We start from the raw sequence: 25969 nt of genomic DNA on the forward strand, positions 1-25969 counted from the left end.
TGGACAGCGAGTTAATTTAAACCATATTTGGGACACAGCATACCTTCAATGTTAACACATCGATTTCTCTGACTGGTTATAACGGGTTTAAAGGGAAACCTTCACTAAAAACAATGTTGTCCCATTTAGTTGTGATAATATTTTAAATTTATTTACACGAGACAAATAAATCACTTACTCTTGATGTCATGCATTAAAGAATCCGGCATGTGGAATCGAATCCCGAGTTGCTGTAAGTTGTTGGGTGTCTTGTAAGAAGGAGGGTATTGAAATCAAGCATGCACTCATTTTGTCTTATTGTAGCTCGTTTGTCGGATTTCTAAAATGTCAATTAAAGAATCCAAAAGAAACTATCTTTCAACCCCAGAAGCGCAGCTTTGGTGGGAGTATGTGGCGTTGGGGTGGGGCTACTCGTTTTTGAATGCTGCACCTTTGGTCTAATTTATTGAATAATGATTACAAAATTGTCAGGCATGTATGTTCATTGAATACTTTAAAATGATAAATCCTACAAAAATGGTGAACCAAAACTATAATTTGACTGCGTTCATATAGTTGTATTTTCACGATCACGCCACTTTAAGTTTGAGAGCATTCCCCTATAACGGTGGCTCGTGGGTAATGTTTATCAAATCGTCTATCACTAGATTTCTCACTAATCCTCTTCCCGGTAAAAGTTGGCAAGGACACAGATAGATTTTCTACTTCTGTCTCCATGTTAACGTTTTATTAACTTTCAATGTCATTCTTTCTGTTGAGTTGAGATCAGCTGAAACCCTTTAGCGGAATATAGGATATTATGTAGTCTCGATATTATTACGTCATGCGCGCTAGCACTACATCAATTTAATGATTTTTAGAGTCAAACAATTTATGGTAAGTCAATTTTATATCTACTTAGATTTAAGACACGTATTTGATTATAATTGCACGCGCATAATAAAATTGCACTGCTTTTCGTGACTATCAAATGGTAATTTTATATATTACGGCAAAGTATGCTAGAGTTTAAAATATCTAGGATTTCCCTTGTTGGTTTATAGTTGTAAAGATGTTAGCCGTACTAAATCATGGGACATGAATTTATATAAGTTTGTATCAGTATTGTATATACTCATGTAATCGAAATAAAATATTGTTTAAACCATAATGATGTATCTTGCAATAACCGTCCGTAGATATACTTCATATACAAAATGTGTTATACCTTGGATTAAGGATAATGAAACATCTTACGTGGCCTTGTTTTATATATCAACGCTGCTGATTCTCATTTTTCTTACGACATCAAATTTTTCACGGACCAATCCATATGCGTACTTAGATTGATGAATTAACATTTAATTAAGAAAGCAAATTAGACCCTTGAAGCCCAGGTGCCGTCTAACAATTTAATATCGTCATTTATGGCATCAAAGAGAGAGAGAGAGAGAGAGAGAGAGAGAGGGGGGAATGGGGTTTAACGTCCACTCAACACAAACTAGGTCATTTCGGGACTAACATATGGTTTAATTTTTATTTTAATAATTCGCTTGCGCGTAGGGGTCTTTAGCAGTGGGAGGAAACCGGAGGACCCGGAAAAAAACCCACGAGGTTGGACAGGCGACCCTACTCCTTGTCACGTACAGCCGGGGATTCGAAACCACGCCAGTTGACACAATGACAGGCCTTATGATACAGCGCGTACGTGCTAACCATTCGGCCATCCCCCCCCCCCCATTTATGGCATCAATGAAATCTTTCAACATTATATCGTCATTGAAATCTTTCAACATATATCCAGATTAATTAAAGTAATGATGCATAATTTGCATTTTTCGCTAAAATATCAAATTTCTCACGGTTTAATCCACGCTAATGTACTCAGATTTATTATTTACCATAATTTGATTAAGAAAGCAAAATCAAAATACCAACTCTAGATAACACCTACATAGCTTTGATTCGAATTTAAAATATGCCAATTAATTCTGTTCACCAACAAGAAAATGGCGATGGGATTTTAAAATAGTGAACATCATAGATCGATGAAATTTCAATTAAACATGTTTTTGTAAATACAGAATGGAATTGAACATACCTTTGTAAATATTGACGGTTTTCAGTAAACACGGAAATAACACCCACTTTGTCATCTACATATAAAAGATTATATACATTAAATCCTTTTAAGAGTAAATATGGATTAGAAAAAAAAAAATGGTGTTAAGCGTCATACGTTTCTGCACCGACAGAAATATAGGTTAACTTTTAAACATTTTCGCATTTGAAAAGGTGTCTCATGACAGAGAGAGAAATGGGGTTTAAGGTCCACTCGACACAAACTAGGTCATTTCGGGACTAACATATGGTTTAATTTTATTTCAATAATTCGTTTGCGCGTAGGGGCCTTTAGCAGTGGAAGAAACCGGAGGACTCGGAGAAAAACCCACGAGGTTGGACAGGCGACCTTACTCCTTGTCACGTACAACCGGGGATTCGAAACCACACCAGTAAAGATACTTATTTTGTTAAATTGCCAAATAAATAATTTAATAAGATAATATTAATAGCCACGTATGATTCAACTTTAATGAAGCTCGATTGATAAATGTGAAATGCTTTTAAAAATAGGGACATGCAACATTGTCTTTTTCTCGACAACAGCTCAAGTTAGAAAGTAATTTTGGCAAAGGTTGCTGTAAGTTTATGAAAGCTACGAATACATAATTCAAAATATCAAAATGATAATACATTTTAAATAGTGCATTTGTACACTTTGTCTTTTGTTTTTTTGGGGGGGTTGGTTTTGTTTTTTTTTTGGGGGGGGGGGATAAAATGAAATGGGGTTTAACGTCAAAATGTATATTGGAAATGTCATATAAAATCAATCACTAAGAAATGTATGTATATTCAATTTCCTTCCGATATCATTAAAACCAGTTGTTATATCTCACAATTTATTCTACTGACAGTAAAAAAAAGTGTATTTGCTTGGTGAGATGAAAATGAAGGGAGACAAAGATGTTGATTTGTTTAGATTGTTTGGTGTGTAAATTTGAACAGTGTATGCAAATGTCTGGAGAAGTACAACTGGACGTAGATTTCGCCTACTTCATCCTTTGTGGTGTTTTCTTCTTTTGTTGTTGAATTATGTGTGTTGAACAACAAGTGTACAGTTTAATTGTTGTCACCATGTTGATATCTTGTTTTGTCTTCAATCACGATGCCTTTGTCATTAAAGAGACACAACAAAGTATCGTGTCAAATTGTACAAACGTCCTCATTCATGATATTATTCAGTTTTATATAATAGACCTATATTGTGCCAGTCACGTAATTATAGCGTTAAGCAGGATCTGGAGTCCTGGGTGGGGTACATGATTCATAAACAGAACATTCACAAGATCGTCACTAACTTATATAAGGATGTGGTGGATTTGTTAGTCCAAACAAAACATCGAAGTACCGTTTAGAGATATTCTCAGATATAAGCTACAATGGACCCTGTGCCACAGAGACTATACAAACTATTTGAATGCCCTTATCGCACCTTGAGTGCCTCCCAGGGCCGAATGCTGCGCTATGCATGTACTGTAGAAGGTTATACGATGACGTATGGTAGTACATGTATATTAGGTGTGACAAAAGTGGAGTAACCTCAAACAAATTGCAATAGAAACCAATGCAATTGGGTATCATCAGACATCATACTCAAATTCGGCCGAAGTCGACCAAGGTGAAATGACGTAATTAGCATAATTCAACGGAGGTTTCAAGGAAGTATCTCGTAACCAGTGCGTTTTAGTGGTGGTGGGACAATAAATAGATTTTTTTAAATTTTTACAATGAAAATTAGATATAGAAACAATATGTACCGTAGAAAACAAGTTTGACCAAACAAATTTCAAAAAATGTATTTTTCATATTGCGCCAGTCATTTCTTTCAAAGTGGCTGACAAGTTTGGTGATGAAAATAAAATCGCATTGTCCCCATACATAACTAGTCACTATCTTGTAAGATATGACTTTTACTACATGTATATCTTTTATATAGTTTTCGATGTCTCTGAATTTAAAAATGAATTTGGAAAATCCAACATGGCAGAAATTAAAAAGTCAATTAATTAATTGTCATTTTTTCCTGTTGGATGTCTTTAACATGGTTATCGATGTCCAAATTGGCGGATTTTTAATTAATCGTCATTTTCTTTCGTTGGATATGGCTTGTAATATGTCTTATATAAGGTTTTTGTAGTTACAGAGCTCAATTTCGTCCCGAAAATCTAACTTTGAACAGCCTAGACTGTGTAAATTGAAGACGGCAATTAAAATAGAATCCATAATGGCACCATTGCTTTTAAATCTAATCAGGTTTTCGGGGTTATTGAATTCTATTTCGGGTTTAAAAATTAATTTAAGAAATCCGAACTTCTGTTAAGCGTTCTTTTTCTTTAGTGCAATTTTTGTTTCTTCATTTGGTATGTCTTTGCACCATCTTCGCCGGAGTTAAATGTTGTTTCGGTATATCCAGTCGTTTAGAATACACATCCTAAATAATTTGTGCAACAAATACACGTTATTCCAAAGATAGACAGAAAGAAATCGTGTTCTGATTTTGTTCTTAACCAGTATCAAACATATATCGTGTCTCAGATATGTTACAAATCGCCTCAAGCATGGTCCACACAACCCTATACATTTATCGGCATCGGGATTAAGGGTATATATCTTTTTTATCTAACGCTAATTGGCATATTTCAAGCTTTACTATGTTTTAAGGAATAATTGAGATCATCCGATTCAAACCTCATCTCCGCTTTTTGTTCATGCGTTAGGCTTAGCGCCCGCTTTCGCCAACAATAATATCGCAAACTTAGTGTTCAATCTATAAAAGCCAAGTCCAGTGAAACAAGAAAATTCATAACTATGCGGGGTGAGTAAATTCATGTTACCAAATCTGAATAAACTAATAGAACAATACAACAATTTCACCTTGAAGTTGCACCCAACCAGGGCATGTTCGGGAATTTTAGCAGCTTGGTTACCAAGGTTGGGGCATCGTCAAGTTTGACCAGAGGTTTAGGGGATTACCGGAGAATCTGGTAAAATCTGAGACAATTTTTCTGCTCATTTAGGTGCATACACATATATGTATATGATGAGGGTGTAGTGTGGCCAACACGGTGGCAATGATTCGCACGTTTTATTCCATGTATAGGAACATAAGTTAACAGTGTGTAATTCAAAACTATAATCGGATCATTGTACAAATAATAATATTGATTTACTCGACGTGACTTACGCACAATGAGCTCTAAAATCAGTGAGGTAAGAAAATCTACCTATGACATCTGCCGAAATCCCTCCAAGATTCCAGAGAGAGATTCGAAGACGAAATATAAATTGCAATATCATTACATTCTATAATTATAATACTCAGTTCTATGGAAGAATATAATTTATTGTCTAACACTGTGATTATAAGCAAGACAATTATTATTATTATTATTGTTCGATTTATATAGCGCTTCATTACACGTGAAGTGTTTCTAAGCGCATATCACAAACATATACTTCAAAGGTTTATATCCAACAAATCAACCGGCTAATCTCTATATTGAACTCAGTCGAGGTATTACCTGATGAACACCTACACCAAGTAGAGTTCAAAAATAAAAACGAAGTTTAAAAGAATCAACTTCATTAACAAAAATTAAACAATCAAAAACTAAACTGATAAATCAAATTCAAACGAAACAAATAAAACAAAGAAAATGAAAAGAGCAGTTCATTACCATTCTACATTAACAAAATAAAGGAAATCAACTTGTGAAAATTTGTTAAAAAAATAAGAGCAAAGTAACACTAATTTTAATACTTTTTTAACGAACATATCATAAATATAATTAATTTTACCTATAATATCTATTTCAGAAATCAGACTTTATTTTGCAAATAAAATAATCCAAAGAGTTGTGTACGACCATTATATTTAAACAGTATATTATGCTGTTATATATATGATAAAGTGAAAGTGATGAGAGTTAGAATTAATGTTAACAATTTGATAATTACTATATTTAATTTGTTAAATGTTGCCCTATGATAAAGTTGGATTCTGCTTTCTCTTGTTCAATCCATGCATCAACTGTTTCTATAGTTATGTCTAAAACATATATTATAAAACATCTCCCAAAATATTGCAAGTAAGATTAAGTACTGTTTGTACTAAAAATTTTACAATTCATATAATGTACATAAAGTAATAAACCATTAAACATGGTCAGGAACAATGTCTTATTTAGAAAATTAAACTACAATATATACTATTCAAAAAAAGTAGGGGATATTTGATTTTTAAGTGTTATTAAAGTCACCTAATGAAACTGACGAAGAAACAAATGACAAAATGAAATGAAGTTCACATTCATCGATTTATTCCAAATGATCGTTAGACTAAGTAAGGCACAGACTGACCATTATAAGGGTAAAATGATACCCGGGGTCAAACAGCAAAGTTACCACAGCATCACAACCAAGTCAGTAACGGGTAAATCCTCCTCTGTTTGCCAAACAAGCATTGATCCGACGTGGCATACTCCTAATGAGACGTCTAAGGTCATTTTGGTCCAGATTGTCCCATTCCTGTTGCAACGCAGCAGCAAGTTCTTGGACATTGGCAGGACGTTGTTGACGTTGACGTAACCTCTGTCCAAGCATGTCCCAGACATGCTCGATGGGGGAGAGGTCGGGACTCAGTGCTGGCCAAGGTAATGTGGTGATGTTCTGTTGTTGGAGGTAACCTGTAACGATCCTGGCCCTGTGACATCTTGCGTTGTCATCCTGGAAGATGAAACGGCGGCCATGACGTCGTGCGAACGGCACAACATGGACTGCCAAGATGTTGTCCCGGTAGTACTGGCCTGTAACAACATGTAAAGCCGTTCTTCCAGCAACAGTGATGCCTCCCCACACCATAACAGAACCACCCCCAAATCGATCATGTCTGATGACGTTAACGTCTTGGAAGCGCTCGTTTCGACGACGCCACACCCTCCTACGTCTGTCCAAAAAATCAACAGTGAACCTTGACTCATCTGAAAACATCACATTGCTCCAGCGTCGATTATCCCAGTGTTGACGATCCCTACACCAACGACGTCTTGCCCGAATGTGATGATCTCTCAAACAAGGGATCACGCGAGGACGTCGGGCGCGAAGGTGACCCCTATGCAGTCGATTCCGAATCGTCTGGCCACTCACTCTCACACCAGTGTCTGTTTGAAGACGAGCGCTGATCTGATTTGCTGTGATGACACGATTTCTCAAGGCCAAGGTACGGATAAATCGATCCTGGGCTTGAGTTGTCGCCCTTGGTCGACCTGAGCGTGGTCTGTCCTGTACAGATTGTGTATCACGGTATCTGGACCATAGCCTGCTTATGACAGACTGAGAAACATTCATCGTCCGCGCCACAACCGCCTGTGTTGTGCCGATCTGTAGCATGCCAAGGGCACGTAACCTTTCATTTTGGGTAAGCCGACGCATATCAAAATTTGTTTTCTGGTCACTAAAACAATTAAACTGATGTTTCCACCCTGGAATTCAATGCCACAATGACTGTAACATTCAAAGTCAGAGTCGTGCAAATCTTGGGTTGGACCCCCATGATGATCCCAAGCATCACCTGCATTCCATGCGGTAGCTATTGGTGCGTTTGGGCGTCACATGTAACTGGAAATGTTTCTTCTGTTAGGTTCTATAGTGACTTTTTTCGTAGTCATTTGCATATTTTAGTATTATGCCCCCAAAATCAAATATCCCCTACTTTTTTTGAATAGTATATTAGGATGGCAGTCGGAAGTCTGTGTAAATACAACAATTTATGGAATACATGTATAAAGATTTTAAATACATTGTATCAAAATTAACTTTTACCTTGTAGAGGTTGTAATAACTCGTTTAGTGATGATGTACTTGATTTTTCCAGTTCCACTGCTCTTAACATGAATCATGTTCTACACAACAAACAAGACCACAACGGGTTGACACTCTTTTGGGGGTCCGGTGGGGCTCTCTCCTTGCTTTTGAAAAACTGACCGTAAAAAATGTTTTCCGTAATTTGTCTTGATATTTCTAGCCTATGCACACTTGGTGTTTGACAATCCTATCTGAAATTAAGTTTTGAACCCAATATATTGAATCAGTAACCCTAAAAACCTTATTTTACAAGTAATATCCACAAGAGCAAACATCGCCATGTTGGTTTATATTTTGATTGCCGTTTTAAATTTACACCATATGGACTATTCATAATAATTATTAGTTTCTTTTAGGTAGAAATTGGACTCAGCAACATCCAAACCATATATAAGACATAATAAGTTATATCCAACGGAAAAAAGGACGATTAATTAAAATTCCACTATCTTGGATTTCTGCCATCACGGATTCTCGAAATTGATTTCAGAAATATGAATTGAACCCAGCATCCCGAAAACACATAATATATGAGATAATTATTACAAGCCATATCCGACGGAAGAAAATAACGATTTATTAAAATTCAGCAATTTTGGATTTCATTTTGGCGGACATTTTGAATTTCTGCCATCATAGATTCTCGAAATTCATTTTTGAGATCGGTATTGAACCCGGCGACATCGAAAATTATGTAAATGACATATTAAAAGTCATATCCATCTTGGAAAAATGACGATTAACTTTTCATACATTATGCAAGAGCTAAATGTGCCTATTGCAGGTCATGAAATGGATAATCGAATTAATGTGAGTAGGCTATGATTTTGTATGACATATAGTATAATTATGTATCATTGAACCAAACTGCATTGATTTCTTTTGCAATTAGAATACGGTAAAACCTTGTCCCTCACCGCCTATAGAGCGGTCGAGGGAATGACTGTCCTCGTGATGTTTAACACACAGTTCCCATTTGTCAGTGGTGATGACTGTGGAACTGAAGAGGTAATAGAGAGAGAAATGGGGTTTAACGTCCACTCGACACAAACTAGGTCGTTTCAGGACTAACATATGGTTTAATTTTATTTCAATAATTCGCTTGCGCGTAGGGGTCTTTAGCAGTGGGAGGAAACCGGAGGTTGGACAGACGACCCTACTCCTTGTCACGTACAACCGGGGATTCGAAACCACGCCAGTTGACTCAATGACAGGACTTATGATACAGCGCAAGAGAGGTAATAGAATTAGGCAATAATTACTTCATCAGTAAAAGAATGGTATAGTCAACCATGTCTCTTGCCTGAATAGGTATGATCAGGCGCTTTAGAATATCTGTCTTTGACTAGCAGAGTGTTTCCACTAGTTCCCAGTCGTCGGCTCACGCGATAAGATTTCATGAATAATTGTGTAGAAAATACTGTCGACTGGGCATAAGCTGCCATTTCACAACCAACCCCGAATGTACATGCGATAGACACAACAAAGGTACCACAATTCAATTTTCGACAAAACAGGAAACACAGAAGCGTGTCAAGTGAATTAGCAGTCTACAAAATAAAACTAAAGAAAAAATATTTTATATATTCTTTTGTCCGGAGCTTTCTTGGATTAATAGGGAGCCACGGTGGCGTTTTCCGACATTGTTTCCCCTTGTCCGTGGTCCATGACGGAGGGAATGGCAATGGGATAACACAAACGTTGCTATCCCAATCCAAATTCAAATTCGGATGATGGGGCAAACTGTTCTTTGATGGCATTGGATGGTTTGACATGGTTTATTTTCCGTCTGATAATATTAATGGGGTCAGGCAATAACACAGAAACGTTGATATACGGGGGTGTGGCTTAACGATATATTTCCTGGGGATTACAATTATAAAAAGAAAGTCATTAGTAAACGTACAATAGTTTATTTACTGCAACAACTTTTAACAAATGTACGTAACAATTGACAATATCGAGATAACAAGGCGGATAATTCCATGAAAGAATTTACTACAAATGCACAAAACCGAAACGTCAGAGAACCATAAAACAAAGCAGGGGTCAGCTGAAGTCAATATCGGCTATGTCCACCCTGAGCTCTTACACATGCCCGAAGTCGCCTTGGCATGGACTGGCACAGATGTCTCACTACACGCTGTGGGATTGTTTGCCAATGATTTTGGAGTGCCTGTGCCAATTCTGCAACAGTTCGTGGGGGGCACGACTTGAGTTCGAACCTGTTGTCCAAGTTCATCCCAAAGGTGTTCGATCGGGTTACGAGCAAAGCGTTCATGTCTACGTCCGTAGATACGGTGACGTTGATCAGGAAAACTGAGGTTGAATCGGGATTGCGCGAACAAAGTTCATTACCGAGAACTGATATTGGGTTCAAACCCAGAACTCCACAAAAAGAGACCCATCACAACTTTCACCTATGTGCCATAAGATAGGAAAGCCCAAGAAAACGTTTACCAGAAATATTTCACGAATTAGGCATTGCGTTTTTAATGGCTTTGAGTATATATGAATATGGTGGCATAATTATCAATATTTTATTTTCTAATGAGAACCCGGGTGACAAAGGGAATACAACTTTAAATGACCAGTATATAGCACTCAAAATTCAGGGTGACATAACATTTGTTGACATGCTGCCTTAGAAAAGGAAATCTATCTCGATTAAGTATTTATGGTTTGGTATGTTTTGTTTATTTTCCTATTTTGAACTGTCTCTGGATAAATTTTTTTAAACATTTAAAACTTCCAAGGTCTGAAATGTAAAATTTGGCCAAATATAATGATCACGATTGTCAAAGGACTGTTGTTGTCGTAAGATAAGTATGTAATAAACTCGTTTGTATTTTTTGAGTGATTTAGGCATTTGAACCTTCTTGAACTATTTGATCGTCTGCTAGAGATTTCTATAAAAGGAAAACTGTTTGTTCTTTTGATTTGTGTATATTGAAACAGAGATATTTGTTGCGTGTCACTTGGTGAATTTTAAAGTAAACATAGTCATCTGCGTTATTTCCCAACGCCAAGATGAAAGAATCATATAAAATATCACTGAGATTTAAAGTGGTGGTACAGTAGTCAGAGGCGGATTACCCTATAGGTACTTTATGCAAGTAGTCAGAGGCGGATTACCCTATAGGTACTGTATGCAAGCTGCCTATACGGCTTGACAACCTTTTTAAACTTACCTCGGTTACTTATTTACTGCAGGTTACTTATCAATCTGTTTCATAGAGTATTACGAAAGTCTTCTAATATCTCTGTAAAAGATGACTGTCTTCAACACATGACGCCATGTCACGCGGCGTCAATCATTGGCTCAATGGCGCGTGCATTGTTTACATAAGACGTTACTCATTCGAACATAATGGAGCCTTTTACTCATTTTAATACCAATTTACACTAAACAATTTTTACCTACAAATACTTCAAAAGTCTTTATTTATTTTTCTAATACATAAAAAAATGTTTTAGAATTTAATTTGTCGGAGGAAAAGAGTTCATATTTGTGGCTCATTAAGTCGTATCGATGTCATCCTTATCAGTGATTGTCGCGGCCTAGCGAATATTCACTGCGGATCAGTGTGGTTACTTATTTACTTCACCGTATCACGCTTTTGAGTCTCGCTCGGTTGTAATCGACAGTACATGTACATTTATACTACGAGGGAAGGCCTGTATATAGAGTCAAATCACCCGTACCTAATGAACGGGAATATATACTATTCAAAAAAAGTAGGGGATATTTGATTTTTGGGGCATAATACTAAAATATGCAAATGACTAAGAAAAAAGTCACTATGGAACCTAACAGAAGAAACATTTCCAGTTACATGTGACGCCCAAACGCACCAATAGCTACCGCATGGAATGCAGGTGATGCTTGGGATCATCATGGGGGTCCAACCCAAGATTTGCACGACTCTGACTTTGAATGTTACAGTCATTGTGGCATTGAATTCCAGGGTGGAAACATCAGTTTAATTGTTTTAGTGACCAGAAAACAAATTTTGATATGCGTCGGCTTACCCAAAATGAAAGGTTACGTGCCCTTGGCATGCTACAGATCGGCACAACACAGGCGGTTGTGGCGCGGACGATGAATGTTTCTCAGTCTGTCATAAGCAGGCTATGGTCCAGATACCGTGATACACAATCTGTACAGGACTCAGATCAGCGCTCGTCTTCAAACAGACACTGGTGTGAGAGTGAGTGGCCAGACGATTCGGAATCGACTGCATAGGGATCACCTTCGCGCCCGACGTCCTCGCGTGATCCCTTGTTTGAGAGATCATCACATTCAGGCAAGACGTCGTTGGTGTAGGGATCGTCAACACTGGGATAATCGACGCTGGAGCAATGTGATGTTTTCAGATGAGTCAAGGTTCACTGTTGATTTTTTGGACAGACGTAGGAGGGTGTGGCGTCGTCGAAACGAGCGCTTCCAAGACGTTAACGTCATCAGACATGATCGATTTGGGGGTGGTTCTGTTATGGTGTGGGGAGGCATCACTGTTGCTGGAAGAACGGCTTTACATGTTGTTGCAGGGCGTGTTACAGGCCAGTGCTACCAGGACAACATCTTGGCAGTCCATGTTGTGCCGTTCGCACGACGTCATGGCCGCCGTTTCATCTTCCAGGATGACAACCCAAGATGTCACAGGGCCAGGATCGTTACAGGTTACCTCCAACAACAGAACATCACCACATTACCTTGGCCAGCACTGAGTCCCGACCTCTCCCCCATCGAGCATGTCTGGGACATGCTTGGACAGAGGTTACGTCAACGTCAACAACGTCCTGCCAATGTCCAAGAACTTGCTGCTGCGTTGCAACAGGAATGGGACAATCTGGACCAAAATGACCTTAGACGTCTCATAAGGAGTATGCCACGTCGGATCAATGCTTGTTTGGCAAACAGAGGAGGATTTACCCGTTACTGACTTGGTTGTGATGCTGTGGTAACTTTGCTGTTTGACCCCGGGTATCATTTTACCCTTATAATGGTCAGTCTGTGCCTTACTTAGTCTAACGATCATTTGGAATAAATCGATGAATGTGAACTTCATTTCATTTTGTCATTTGTTTCTTCGTCAGTTTCATTAGGTGACTTTAATAACACTTAAAAATCAAATATCCCCTACTTTTTTTGAATAGTATATATTCATACATAAAAAAACCAGTGATATTAAGGTAAAATCATAACCATTGTCAAAATATCCATCAAATTCTATCTGTTTATTGACCTATGATTGGATGACCAAATTCTAGATAATGTTTCTACCTCTGGTCTTGTGAAATAAAGAGATTTATTCCATATTTGGGATGGAAATTAACGTCAAGGCTGTCTATGACGTGCAGAAATTAGGGGGTTAAAAAGAGAGCCTTGGGTGAGTCTGGGAACAGCTCACCCAGATATTCCAAGCAGCTATTGTATTTGTTTGTTTGTCGTCTACAGGCCGCATTTCTTAACGTATCATCTTGAAACTTTGCATACATATTTTTTGTACCCTAAGGAACGTCCCTATCGTTTGGGGTGCATGCCAAACCCCCAGAGACAGAGCCACGCCCATTTTCTTTTTGTGTGTCTGTGTGTCGCCTACAGGCCACAATTCTTAATCGATCGTCTTGGAAAATTTTCATATGAATTCCTTATACCCTTAAACCCTATTGTTTTTGGTACATGCCCGACCTCCAGTGACAGAGCCACGCCCATTTCTTGTATTTATTTGTTTGTCATCTACAGACCGGATTTCTTAACGTATCACCTTGAAACTTTGCATACTTATTCCTTCTATCCTAAGGGATATCCATATTGTTTGTGGTGAATGCTCAACCCCCAGGGGCAGAGCCACGCCCATTCTAGCCTGAAGGTCGGGTGTTCGATCCCTGCATTGGCCGAGAAAGTTCATCCAGATTTTCCGGCGTGGTTCTCCCTTGTCAGTGATGCAGGACGGAGGGGCTGACATGGAAAGCTGTCTAGTCGTTCGGATGGGACGAAAAACCGAGGTCCCGTGTACACATTGGCGTGCACGTAAAAGATCCCTTGGCAGTTGGAATTCGATATAAGAGTAGGCCGTAGTGCCGCTGTCCGGGCAAAATTTCCCTCATAGCACACTGTATGGCGTATGCCCGTCTTCATTAGCCCAGGTTAGGAGCAGAACAGTAGGACGTTAAACTCCATTTTATTTTATTTCATTTCATTTCGCCACGCCCATTTTCTTTTTGTGTGTCTGTGTGTCACTTATAGCCCGCAATTCTTAATTGATCGTTTTGAAAACTTCTTTATACTTATTCCTTATACCCTAAGGCTGGCCTGTATTATTTTTGGTGCCTGCCCGACCCCCTGGGGCAGACCCACGCCAATGTTTGTGTGTCTTGTGTTTCGTCTACAGGCCGCAATTCTTAACAGATCCTTTTGAAACTTTGCATACCTATTCATTATGCCCTAAGGATGACCCCTCTTGGGGTTTTGGGTGATTGCCCAACCCCCAGGGGCAGAGTCATACCCATTTTTCCTTGTGTCTCTGTGTATTGCCTACAGGCCACTATTCTCAAGGGATCGTCTTATCGCCTAAGGATGACAACTGCATGTCCCGACCACCAGGGACAGAGCTACGCCCAATTTTTGTGTTTATGGTTTACAGGCCGCAATTCTGAATGGATCAGCTTGGTACTTTGCATATATTCCTTATATCCCAAGGGCGTCAAGTATTGATTTTGGGGAATGCCCCGACCCCCAGGGGCAGAGCTGGTGAATGCCCTGACCCCCAGGGGCAGAGCCACGCCCAATTTTTGCCTTTAGCGCCCGAAGGCCACATTCTGAATGGATTATCTTGGAACTTGGTATACTTATTCCTTATACCCTAAGGACGGCAACTATTGATGTTAGTGCACGACCCCCTCCTCCACCCCCATCCCTGCCCTTTCGACGGCGCCACACCCACTTTTTGTTGATATTTTGTCTCTAAATGATATACAGGTTGCAATTATTAACAGATTTGGATCCAATTCGGAATGACCAGCATAGGGTTGTACCTGTATATGTTGGTCTATGTTCATCCCTCATGGGCAGTCATGCCCAATTTTTGTGGGGTTTTTTTGTCTACATACTGGAATTCTAAATGGATCATCTTGGAACTTGGCATATTTATTCCTTATACTGTAAGGATAGCAACTATTAATTTTGGTGCATGTCCCGACCCCCGGGGGTGTTGTATCACACCCACTTTTTGTTAGTTTTTATCAGTAAATACTCTACAGGTGGCGATATGGAATTGTCTTTTTTATTACGCGAATGTCGCTTATATTTGTACAAGCTTTTTTTAAAAAAAAAAAATAATAAAATGCTCAGTTGCTCACAAAAACTATGGAAGGATAACATTGCCATTATGATTTCAATCGGATGGGACGAAAAACCGAGGTCCCGTGTACACATTGGCGTGCACGTAAAAGATCCCTTGGCAGTTGGAATTCGATATAAGAGTAGGCCGTATGGCACACTGTATGGCGTATGCCCGTCTTCATTAGCCCAGGTTAGGAGCAGAACAGTAGGACGTTAAACTCCATTTCATTTCATTTTCATTTCTATTATTTCAACGTTCATCGTCCAAAATGCATATGTCAGCAGTTCAAAATACTTTTTTTAGTTTTACAATTAAAATTTGCAATTTCCATTGCTCCACAATACCAATGCCGTAGTGTTAAAATACAAAATCGAACATGCACGGTGTTTCTGTACAGTTAAATCACGTCAAATCAAAAATATTGTTTTTATCCAACCAGCTAAGACGTCAAAGTCAAAGCAGAAGTCAAATCCCATATAAGGATTCTGCATGTATAGACCAACAAGACATTTTAACCGGAATAAAATAAGAATCATGGTAATGATAATATGGTGGGGGGGGGGGGGTAAAATGGGGTTTAACACCCAATTCTTCTGCGCCGACTGAAGACGGACGACAGCGGCGCTATGGTTTACACTGATTTCGATTTCCAACAGTCGCTGGAACTCGGCTTTTGTCCCATTCGAACGACTAGACACTGTCTTCTCCGTCCTATACCCACTGAAAAGGGGAAACTACGCTGGATCGAACCCCGGACCTAATGGTCCCGACCAGGTGGCAAATCGCCAAATGAGCACGTAGTGGCGACACCAAACTTCATAATGACGGTTGCTAGGCATAAATGTAAAAATTCTAAATTCGTTGATGTTCATGCTAAACGTGTAAAGTATCAATGAAGAAGACGTTTTTCGTTTAAATAATATAAATAAGATGAAATAGAATTAAAATTTATCCTGGACAAATAAAGAAGTTGGATTATATATTACGGAAGCGTATAGGGGTCATGCAAACTTTTGTAGAAGGTCTCGAGATCCTGCGATTTTGTGATACTTTCTCGAAATCCCGTGATCACCTGGTAATTTTCTCGAGATCTCAATTTAATGTTCTCGAAATCCCCTGATAATTTTCCTGAGATACTGACATCCTGTGTAAATTTTCTCGAGAATTCGAGTTAATGTTCTCGAGATATTGACATCCTATGTAAATTTTCTCGAGATCCCGAGTTAATATGAAACCTTATATGATCGTGTCTCCACATTGTGAAGCAACCATTGGCCCAATACTTCGTACCAAATTTGATAAAAAAAAATACTCTTAACATTTGTTACAAAGGAAAACTTATGAAAGAAAAAACAGACAATCGATAGAGTACCCATGATTTACACTAAATTTGAAATATGATTAAAATCGATAGGGTTTATCGTCTTATGGCCCCAATACTTCACACCGAATATGAAATTCAAAACCCTACCACGTTAGCTTTAATGTGTGAAGCTTTGAATTACAGACATGTTTGTTAAATTATTTCAATTTAAAGTGTGGGTGACGTTTAATTGAAAATGTCATTTTTTGCATGGTTTACTGGAAAATAGGAATAACCCCTTAACAAAACGTCAGGGAGCGCCGCAAATCAATAAGGTTCATTGTTCCGCCTAAAATAAATAGTGTTCCTCTGCTTATGACACTAATGATTCAAAAGAAATTTGAACAATAGTCAACCAAAATGTGGAGATACGCCCACGCAGCATCTATGCCCCAACAGCAGATTATTCGAAAGGAAAACTAATCTCTGAAAAATAACAGGGGGCATCCTTGTCACGGAACACTGAATACCGAAAATCCGTTAAAAACAAGATTTTCAAAGAATGGAGAGTATAACTCCGGAACGGAAGTTCGCTATACATTGAATATCAATAAAGTTCATGACCCCAAAGCTTCACACAAAATTGTAAAAGTGAAGCCTCTATGACGTGAACAAGGCTTTCAGGGAGCGGGCGGAGGCGGGGGTATATTAAGGAACAGAAGGTCACAAAATGCTGAATATCGATAGGGTTCGTCCTCTCATAGTCACATATTTGGAAAAAAAATACGGACAAAGGGGGTTTGCGGAGTACAGAAGTTTGCGGAGTACTGAAAATTGAATGGTCCTGTAGCCTCTATTGCGTTAACAAGTTTTTCGGAACAGCGAGATAACTCCAGAACGACAAGGTGCGCTAGAAGCGACAGGGACCGTCCTCTCATGGCCCCAATGCTTTACACTAAATTTGAAACAAATCCGTTAAAAACTGTAGGCTCTATCGTGCTATTAAGGTTTTCGGGAAAGTGTGTGTGTGGGGAGGGGGCGGGATTCAACTCCGAAACGACAGCTTGTGGGGGGCTGAGAATACGTTAAAACTACGCGCACACATAAAAATACCCGAGATCTCGAGAAAATTTACACAGGATTGCAAGATCCCGAGAACATTAAATCGAATTCTCGAGATCGTTAACACAGGATGGGAGATTCTCGAGAAGATTATTAGTAGATTTCGAGAACATTAAATTGAGATCTCGAGAAAGTATCACAGGATCGCAGGATCTTGAGGTCTTCTACAAAATTTCGCATGACCCCTATACGCTTCCGTAATATATTGTCTTAATTTTAAAATTACACGAATAGCAGTTAGAAATTACAAGAATAGAAGTTAAAAATTGCATGAACAGAAGTTAGAAATTAGACGATAGCACGTTAGAATTTTGAATCGAATATAACGCCATAATATCACCCCTCTCCTCATACAAGGAATATAAAACATATAATATACAAATCTGCTATGTACATACTATAAAATAATGATGAAAATCATATAGATTGAATAAGTTATATACACACTATTTAAAACAGATGAGGAAGTGGTGTTTTATAACATGATACAAAAGGTTCTTTAAATATAGAATCAGATATCGAAGTGTCTGGTAACATCGAAGTATTCATGTACAATTTTAATGACGTTATTAGATACAACCAGATTATCTATGCCAAAAAGAAGTGATTTAATTGATTGCTGGTATGATGGTAAAAGATTTATTGAAACTATGGGTCTTCGTACGCGTATGTCTTCATTGGCGCGGAAACAAGAGAATTATTTTCCGTGTGTGTTTTTGATTGATAAGATATGTCTTCCATGCAATTTTTTTGTTGATATGTAAAAGGGATTGGGTGGTTATCTAGTATGAAGAGAGAGTGCATCTGGATCTTGAATACGCAATTGATAAGGTTTATGTCTAATATCAGCTACTTAAATACTATTTATTAACGTATGAAGTGATTAGGCGTGTCGTGTAATACTGCCATTGCATCCAATCGTATTAGACCGACCGAGCAAAAATGCATAATTAGAGTGTTTAAACATCGTTAAACCAAACCTAGCAAATTCAAGTTCATTTAAATTTTAGGGACAGACAAGACGATAGGTGAGATTGGTCCTTTCTACTCGTTAATCGTCTGCTGGGGCCATTGTCTCACTGTTACCGGTTATCCACTGATTTCGGCCTGGGACTAGTTCCTATTAGCTTTAATAAGTTACGGTTGTCTAGTAGGTGACAGCGCACGTTTAATCCAAATAAAACACACAACGGCGCTTTCTAAGTGCACACAGATTACGATATGTTTGCCGATTGACAAAAGAAAAAGTTTTCTTCTGCGAGAACTTGACTCGGGCCCAGTACACACGTTTCTTGACGCGAGAAAATAGTTATCATTTTCAGCTAAATGGAGGAGATAACATCTGGACCAGTGTAAGCATATCCTGCCCAGTGTATTATCCTACGAAAATCGGTTTATTCTTCCATTTCAGGAGAGGTTGGCTGTTCGTGTCACACGCCCGTGTATCAACGATATGTTTTGGTTCAGAAAAATTTGGAGATTAAAATTAGTGTTAATTTGTTTTGCTTTACTGACACTGTTTCTCTTCTCAAAATCAGGTAAGAAGTGTTAATTGCCCTTCTAGTAAACTTTTGAAGAATCCACAGGGTATGATCTCCAGCTTATGGTTCGTATCCAGCTCCCACCCCGCCGCCCCAACTCCGAACACCACCACCTCATTTGTATTTCTGCCAATTATACTTATTAAAACTAGGACCAATTCGGTCAAGTACCAATGCTACGATAAAAAAAGAAAGAAGTCTCGATTTTCCAGATTAACGTTTAGGGAAGATATGGCGGACATTGTCTCATCCACTTAATACCTTAGCCAGTCAATGATCTAAAGAGTGAATAAATATCTAAATAATAATTTATATAACATTTGCAGCAAGAAAAGAGACAAGCCATAGTCAGCTTAAGTTCTAAGATGTTGCATCTTTAATTTATTTTTATTTGTTCCATATTCATATTTCAGGTGGAGATCTAAACACGTCCAAGAATTTTTTTTTATCTCGTAGTCTGATAGATGATGGAACTGTTAAAACTACAGTTAATAATACAAGCAGGTCATTATTTCTCTCCACAAAACCTAGAACTATGGTTATAATTTTAACTTATATGCGGAGTGGATCCTCTTTAACTGGTGATCTGATACAGCAAAGTCCCGATGTTTTCTATGTCTATGAACCGTTATACACTCTGGCTAAATTAAGGAAGACCGAGACTCATTTAACGTACTTTAATAAACCAGATAAGTAAGTTTTAATTAATTACAGTTTTGTTTGTTTGTGGGGGGGGGGGTCTAATGTCTGTGCTTTAGCTAGACCATAAGGTCTGTCTTCTATGGGAGCTGGGGTGACTCAGTGATTACTGTGCTGGCTTACTAACCAGGAGGTCCGGAGTTCGATTTTCATATTGAAGTGTTGTAGTGACAATTCGCGAGCGCAAGGTGCGAAAAGCACAGGACGTACATGCCATTTCAGGCCCCGTGTCCCCTAAATTAATGATTGGACCCATGTCTTATTACGATAGAGATCAGATTTCTTGAGGGCATTTAGTACTCAAGTTTTCCTTTCCGTTTAACTGCTGTCTATGACTATCTATTTTTCGAGACATAGCGTGTCTGTCTCTAACAAAAACAGTTAAAACGGACAGAGTGACCACATAATCTGAATTTACCGGAAACACATATAAAGCCAACAATTTTCACAAAGGGGAAATCTTCAAAACGGGTTAATTCATTTTCTATAAATTTATTGACTAAAATGGTATATTATTTATATTTCTTTTATTTATTACAGAGAAAATACTGCCAAAAGATATGACCTTAACGCACGGGAACTCATGGAATCAATGTTAACATGCAACTCTTACGATATAGATATACATACGCTCAGGCAATACCACTACGGTGGTAGCAAAACAACAAAGAAATATTTGGAATGTTTGAAAATTTCGCAAGGTGTGATGGGAACTGCGAGTTGCTTGCCCCTGTTTCAAAATGCATGCGCCAATTCTAAAGTGTCAGTGATGAAAACTATTCGAATGAGTGTGAAGTCGTTAAAACCATTGATGACCAAGTTCCCTACTCTAAAAGTAGTACATTTAATTCGGGATCCCCGTGGAACACTTCGTTCTCAACAAACGGTCGGCGAATTCAAAATAAAAGACGCTATCAACGCGACGGTTAAATTTTGCAGTCGCGTTATTGACGATTTGAAAGCATCGACTGAACTTTATAAAGTTTTCCCTGGAAGAATTAAAACTGTCCGTTATGAAGATATAGCCGAAGCGCCTATAAAAGCTACAGACGAGATCTACAAATTTATAGGTTTAAATATGACGTCATCAATTCGGGACTATATATGGAATATAACATCGGCAGGCCACCCTGATAACTGTGTAATTTGTACAACCCGTAATAGCTCTATAGCAACCGCGTACAAATGGCGTCAAAAATTAAAATTTGACGTGGTTACAATGATAGACAATGTTTGCTCAACAGTCTACAATAAACTTGGTTATCTCCCATTAAAAAACGTAAACGATATGAAAAATATGAAAATATCGGTTAAGAAACCAATGAAATTTACGCCATAAACGACATTTACGCCTTTCGTCTTTGTGTTCAGGATATCGAAACGGGGCGACCATTCGTGGCAACAAATTGGTTATTCTTTACTTTAAATTGTCTAAAGCACACTAGTCTATCCCGATAATCAAGCACTCTAGTTTATTCCGTTATCAATCTCGAAATCGTTTAAGTCGAGGATCTGGAATATCTCCGGGACAATATTGTTGAAATCCATAGACCTGAGGTGGTTCTATAAGGTCATCTTGTTTGGCGTTGATTTGTCGTCGTCGCTTTGACTTTGTAGCTGTTATCTGATATTCTGTGAAGTTTCATAATCTGTTTATGTCGAACCGAGATAATAATATATTAAAATAGATGTAGTGACTGAAACATAAAAAAAAATTAATTAAGAAGACAAAGATGTGTTAAATAAGAGACAAATGTTTTAGTTAAGAAGACAAGATGTTTTAATTAAGAAGACAGATGTGTTAATTAAGACAAATGTGTTAATTAAGACAAATGTGTTAATTACGAAGACAAATGCTATAAGAAGGCTGAATTGTACTGTCGAGAAAATTTTCGCCACTTATAAACCCAGTCATTGTTCCCAATACAATCATAACCTACGATATTTCGATACCCAATGTAGCCAATTCATTAAGATTCTTGGGCAACGGTTCTTACGATGCGTTACAGCTAAAAGACTACTAGCTAGAGGGGAACAAGCAGAGGCAAATTTCGGACATTGATGGCACATACGCTTTGGAATAGACATCTCTTGTAATCTATACTAGAATAATTTTACAGACAAATTGCATCATAACAGACATGTAATCATTGTCAGTCAACGGCCATTTGAATACATGTACTTTATTTGCATATAGTAACCAGGCTTAAGACTACAAATTTGATAATGTTAGAGATACATTATGTAAGATTTAGATAAAGAACTGACCGTTCTTGCTATAATAGTTCAAAAATACATAATGCTAAATGAATATATCGAAAATTTCATTTAAATTACTTTATTCTGAGCAAAGCTATAATAGTCAAAAAATACATAATGCTAAATGAATATATCGAAAATTTCATTTAAATTACTTTATTCTGAGCAAAGTTATCAATGTTTGTAGTTTTGACAAGATGTGTGCATTGATTGTTTATTATCGTAACCACGGTATTGGTTATTCGAGTCTTTGCCTCAAATGTACTTACAATCCGATTATGGCCTTGTCATGTTAATAAATGTCTAATTAATAATTTATATAACATTAAAGGCCCAAAGAAAGGCCTGTAATAGTCAGGTTTAGCTCCTAAATAGTATCTCTTTAAATAAAAGAAAGTACTCTTTCGTTCGATATACTATGCGGAAGATGGCATGATACCACTGTACAGTATATTTGGACAGAAAATACTGGTATATGCATCAAGGAAAGCATCGCCATTTCATCTCATTTGTGATGATTTACAGAGCCAGACGACATACATTTCATTAATTTCATTCCATAATGCCATTGGTATCTCACACACAGTAGAACATTTCAGTCACAGGCACTTGCGGCATTAAAATTTCTAATTATTATCTTGTCTAGTATACTACAGTGATTGGATAGAGAAACACTTGACAATTCTCTCGTTGTTTCTCTAGTTAACATGACCAGGGTTACTCATTGAGTAAGGCGCTGGGTCACCAACCAAGTGGTTGGCTGTGAAAGTTTCTCACGATTTTCCGAGGTCCCATAAACAGAGAATCCATGACCGCCGGAATTCGATGAAAAGTAGGCGGAAATGCCGCTCTTTGGGGTTCATTAGGGCAGAGGGGAGTTGGATGGCCGAAAAGTTAGCGCGCTTCATCATAAGGTCTATCATTGAGTCAACTGGCGTGGTTTCGATTGACCGGTTGTACGTGATAAGGAGTAGGATCGTCTTTCCAACATCGTGGGTTTTCTCCGGGTCCTCCGGTTTCCCCCCACTGCTAAAGACCCTACGCGTAGGCGAATTATTGAAATAAAACTGAACCATATGCCCGAAATGACCTAGTTTGTGTCGAGTGGACGTAAACCACATTTCTCTCTATCTCTCTCATTAGTGCAGAAAAGTACGATGTTAATAAATTAAATCCCATTTCATTTCATGTCAGTTTTCATTTTCCCGGGCGGGGGTGGGGGGCAGTGCCTTTCTCCCCAAGACTCTCATGGTTTAAATATGCCGCGTTGTAAGGAAAGTGGCTGTAGTGAAGAGGGTATGTACAATCAGTGCTAATAACCCATCGAAGATCTTTGGGATTTAAACATATATTTTAAGTTTCATCAAAAACGGATAAACTTGTGACCTGTAGAGTGTCCACAAACAAATGTGAACGGACGTCTTTCGAACGGACATTGGCGACTGCATAATACCCCCTTATGAAATATATCACAGTATATCGTTTTAAAGATTAGTCCCTATAAGGCAAAACAACTGTCTATGTAAGTATCAAACATGATATCACAGACTGTGTAGGATCAAGTATTGGGAATACTAAATGCGTAGAATTATATGCATAGAGTACCTAAAGCAGTGGACACATTAGCCGAATCGTTCGGCCGAATCAATGGGCGCCGAATTTTATTCGGCCGAATGGGTGGACACACTAGCCGAATGCTTCGCCCGATTTAGCCTGCCGATTGCATCACCTTTCACGTCACATGATTAAACATGACGGCGTCTATGTCTTCAATCTAGCATGTGACTTCTCGATATGAGTGGTGATTGGCTAATGAATTCTATATTCGGCCGAATGCTTCGGCGAAGCGGACACACCAGGCGAATATAATTCGCCCGAATAAATATTCGGCCGAATATATCAAACCTGTTTGATTCGGGCGAATCATTCGGCCGAATAGAAATTCGGCCGAATGACAGTGGACACACTAGGCGAATTTCGACGCCGATTGATTCGGCCGAATCATTCGGCTAGTGTGTCCACCGCTTAATGAGTACGTTAACCACCATCAGATAAGTACTTATAAGGGTTCGTCTCTCTGGTTTACTTTCCAAGCATCATCGTCAAAAACAACCAGAACACCTGGTTATAACTATAGTCACTCCTGGTGTCATCTGTATTGTCCGCCTCTCGTTCCACTTCCGGTATGGCAGGGAGTAAAGTTCCTATTAATTCTGACACCCGTTGTTCAGACCAATTCATGGGAGTCCAGAGTCAGCACTACGCCAAATAATGTCAATGGAGTGTGCCATTTGTTTTTACTCTTTGCACAAGGTGAGACACCACCTTTAATACTTGTCCAATGATAACGTATAAAAATGTGGTAAAGGGGCATTATGTAAGATTAGATAAAGAGCTGACAGTTCTCACTATAATAGTTAAAAATAGATAATGACAAGGGAATATGTTGAAAATTTCAGTCAAATTACTTCACTCTGGGCCGAGTTATCGCCCATATACAGTTATTGTGTAGTCTTGATTATCATCCCTACCCTTGTTACGATTATCCAGTTTTACGTTAAATCATCAACCGCAAATCGTATTTAAATCTATTGAAAATCTAGACTATCCGATGGAGCCGTGAGTTAATCATGGTCTTGGTAAGTTACTTATTAGGCACAAAGAAAGACCTGCAATAGGCAGATTTAGCTCTTGCATAATGTATGTTTAATCTGTCACTTGAATAATAGTAAAAGAAGGTGTCCATACATAAATTGTCAATGAATGCTCCAATATTTGTAACCTTTGTTCGACAAAAGTTTAGGATTGGTAAACATGTATAAACATAGTGTATATATAAAACAAGGAAGTACTTTATCTATTTTAATCTGTATGTATAAAACTATTACTGATGTTTAATTATGTATGTATATTATAACATCTGAAGACTTATGCTTTGATGTCTATCAGAATAAAGAAGTAAAAGTGGTTGAATTTGTTTTAAGTGGACTATTTGTTTGTTTTTGTTTTTTGGTTTTTTTTGGTTTTTTTAAATTGTGTTTTATAACATTTGAAGACGCCTATTAAAGGCAGACCACAAACAGCTAGCTTATAATTTGATGTATCAGAATGAAGAAGAAAAAGTGGTTGATTGTTTAACTGAACATATTTTTAATTTTTTTATGTATAGATATTTATTAGATATACATTTAAAGATTTATGGAATAATATAGATAATCATTTAAACGAAGACATAAAAGTTTTGTTTTTATACTCCCACTGGACGTAGTTTGCCGTCGCCCCTGTCCGTCCGTCTGTACGTCCACAATTTGTTTGTAGACACTCTACAGGTCACAATTTTTATCCAATTTTAACGAAACTTGAAATATAGGCCTAGGCCTATATCTTCCCAATAATCGCGGTTCCTTTCGATATATGCATGTATCAGACATTAACTTCGTGGATTATGGCCCCTGATTTTCATCGCATTTTTACGAAACGTGATATGCATGTTTATAACCCAATTATATAACGATCTTGGTTCCTGTCGATATTCGCGCATATTGGATCGTAACTTCCTGAATCATGGCCCCTGATTGTACGAAAAATCGCGTTTTTAGCTTGTGGTCCCACTGCGGTCACAATTTTTATCCGATTTAAACAAACGTTCGGATATATCACCTTTACACCAGAATGTCAGTTGAGTTCGAATTTCGTGAAAATCTGTGGGCATATAAACTTAACCTCAAGAGTTA

The 25969-nt window shown here is 38.1% G+C and overlaps 1 protein-coding gene and 1 long non-coding RNA gene across 2 annotated transcripts in view; one reads left to right on the forward strand and one right to left on the reverse strand.

The window, feature by feature from the left end:
• The window catches only part of LOC126821741 (uncharacterized), a 40551-nt gene extending 38332 nt beyond the window's left edge, over positions 1–2219 (reverse strand). Inside the window, exon 1 of the long non-coding RNA XR_007680479.2 lies at positions 2081–2219. This is a non-coding gene — a long non-coding RNA (uncharacterized LOC126821741). The remainder of the gene's footprint in view (positions 1–2080) is intronic.
• Positions 639–25204, forward strand: LOC126821731 (carbohydrate sulfotransferase 1). Its single transcript, XM_050550220.1, has 4 exons — positions 639–876; positions 19148–19274; positions 19691–19970; positions 20517–25204. Exons 1-4 carry the CDS (start codon positions 850–852, stop codon positions 21313–21315), a joined length of 1233 nt encoding a protein of 410 aa, XP_050406177.1. The 5' UTR covers positions 639–849; the 3' UTR covers positions 21316–25204.
• The last annotated feature ends 765 nt before the right edge of the window (positions 25205–25969 follow it).

This window comes from Patella vulgata, chromosome 5 (genome assembly GCF_932274485.2).
Source record: "Patella vulgata chromosome 5, xgPatVulg1.2, whole genome shotgun sequence".
NCBI lineage: Eukaryota > Metazoa > Mollusca > Gastropoda > Patellidae > Patella > Patella vulgata.

Excerpts from the sequence above, each read along its gene's own strand:
- LOC126821731 (XM_050550220.1), top strand. The coding sequence starts at position 850 with ATGATTTTTAGAGTCAAACAATTTATG. Across the intron at positions 877-19,147 it reads TTAGAGTCAAACAATTTATG|GAGAGGTTGGCTGTTCGTGT; the intron begins GTAAGTCAATTT and ends CTTCCATTTCAG. Across the intron at positions 19,971-20,516 it reads TACTTTAATAAACCAGATAA|AGAAAATACTGCCAAAAGAT; the intron begins GTAAGTTTTAAT and ends TATTTATTACAG.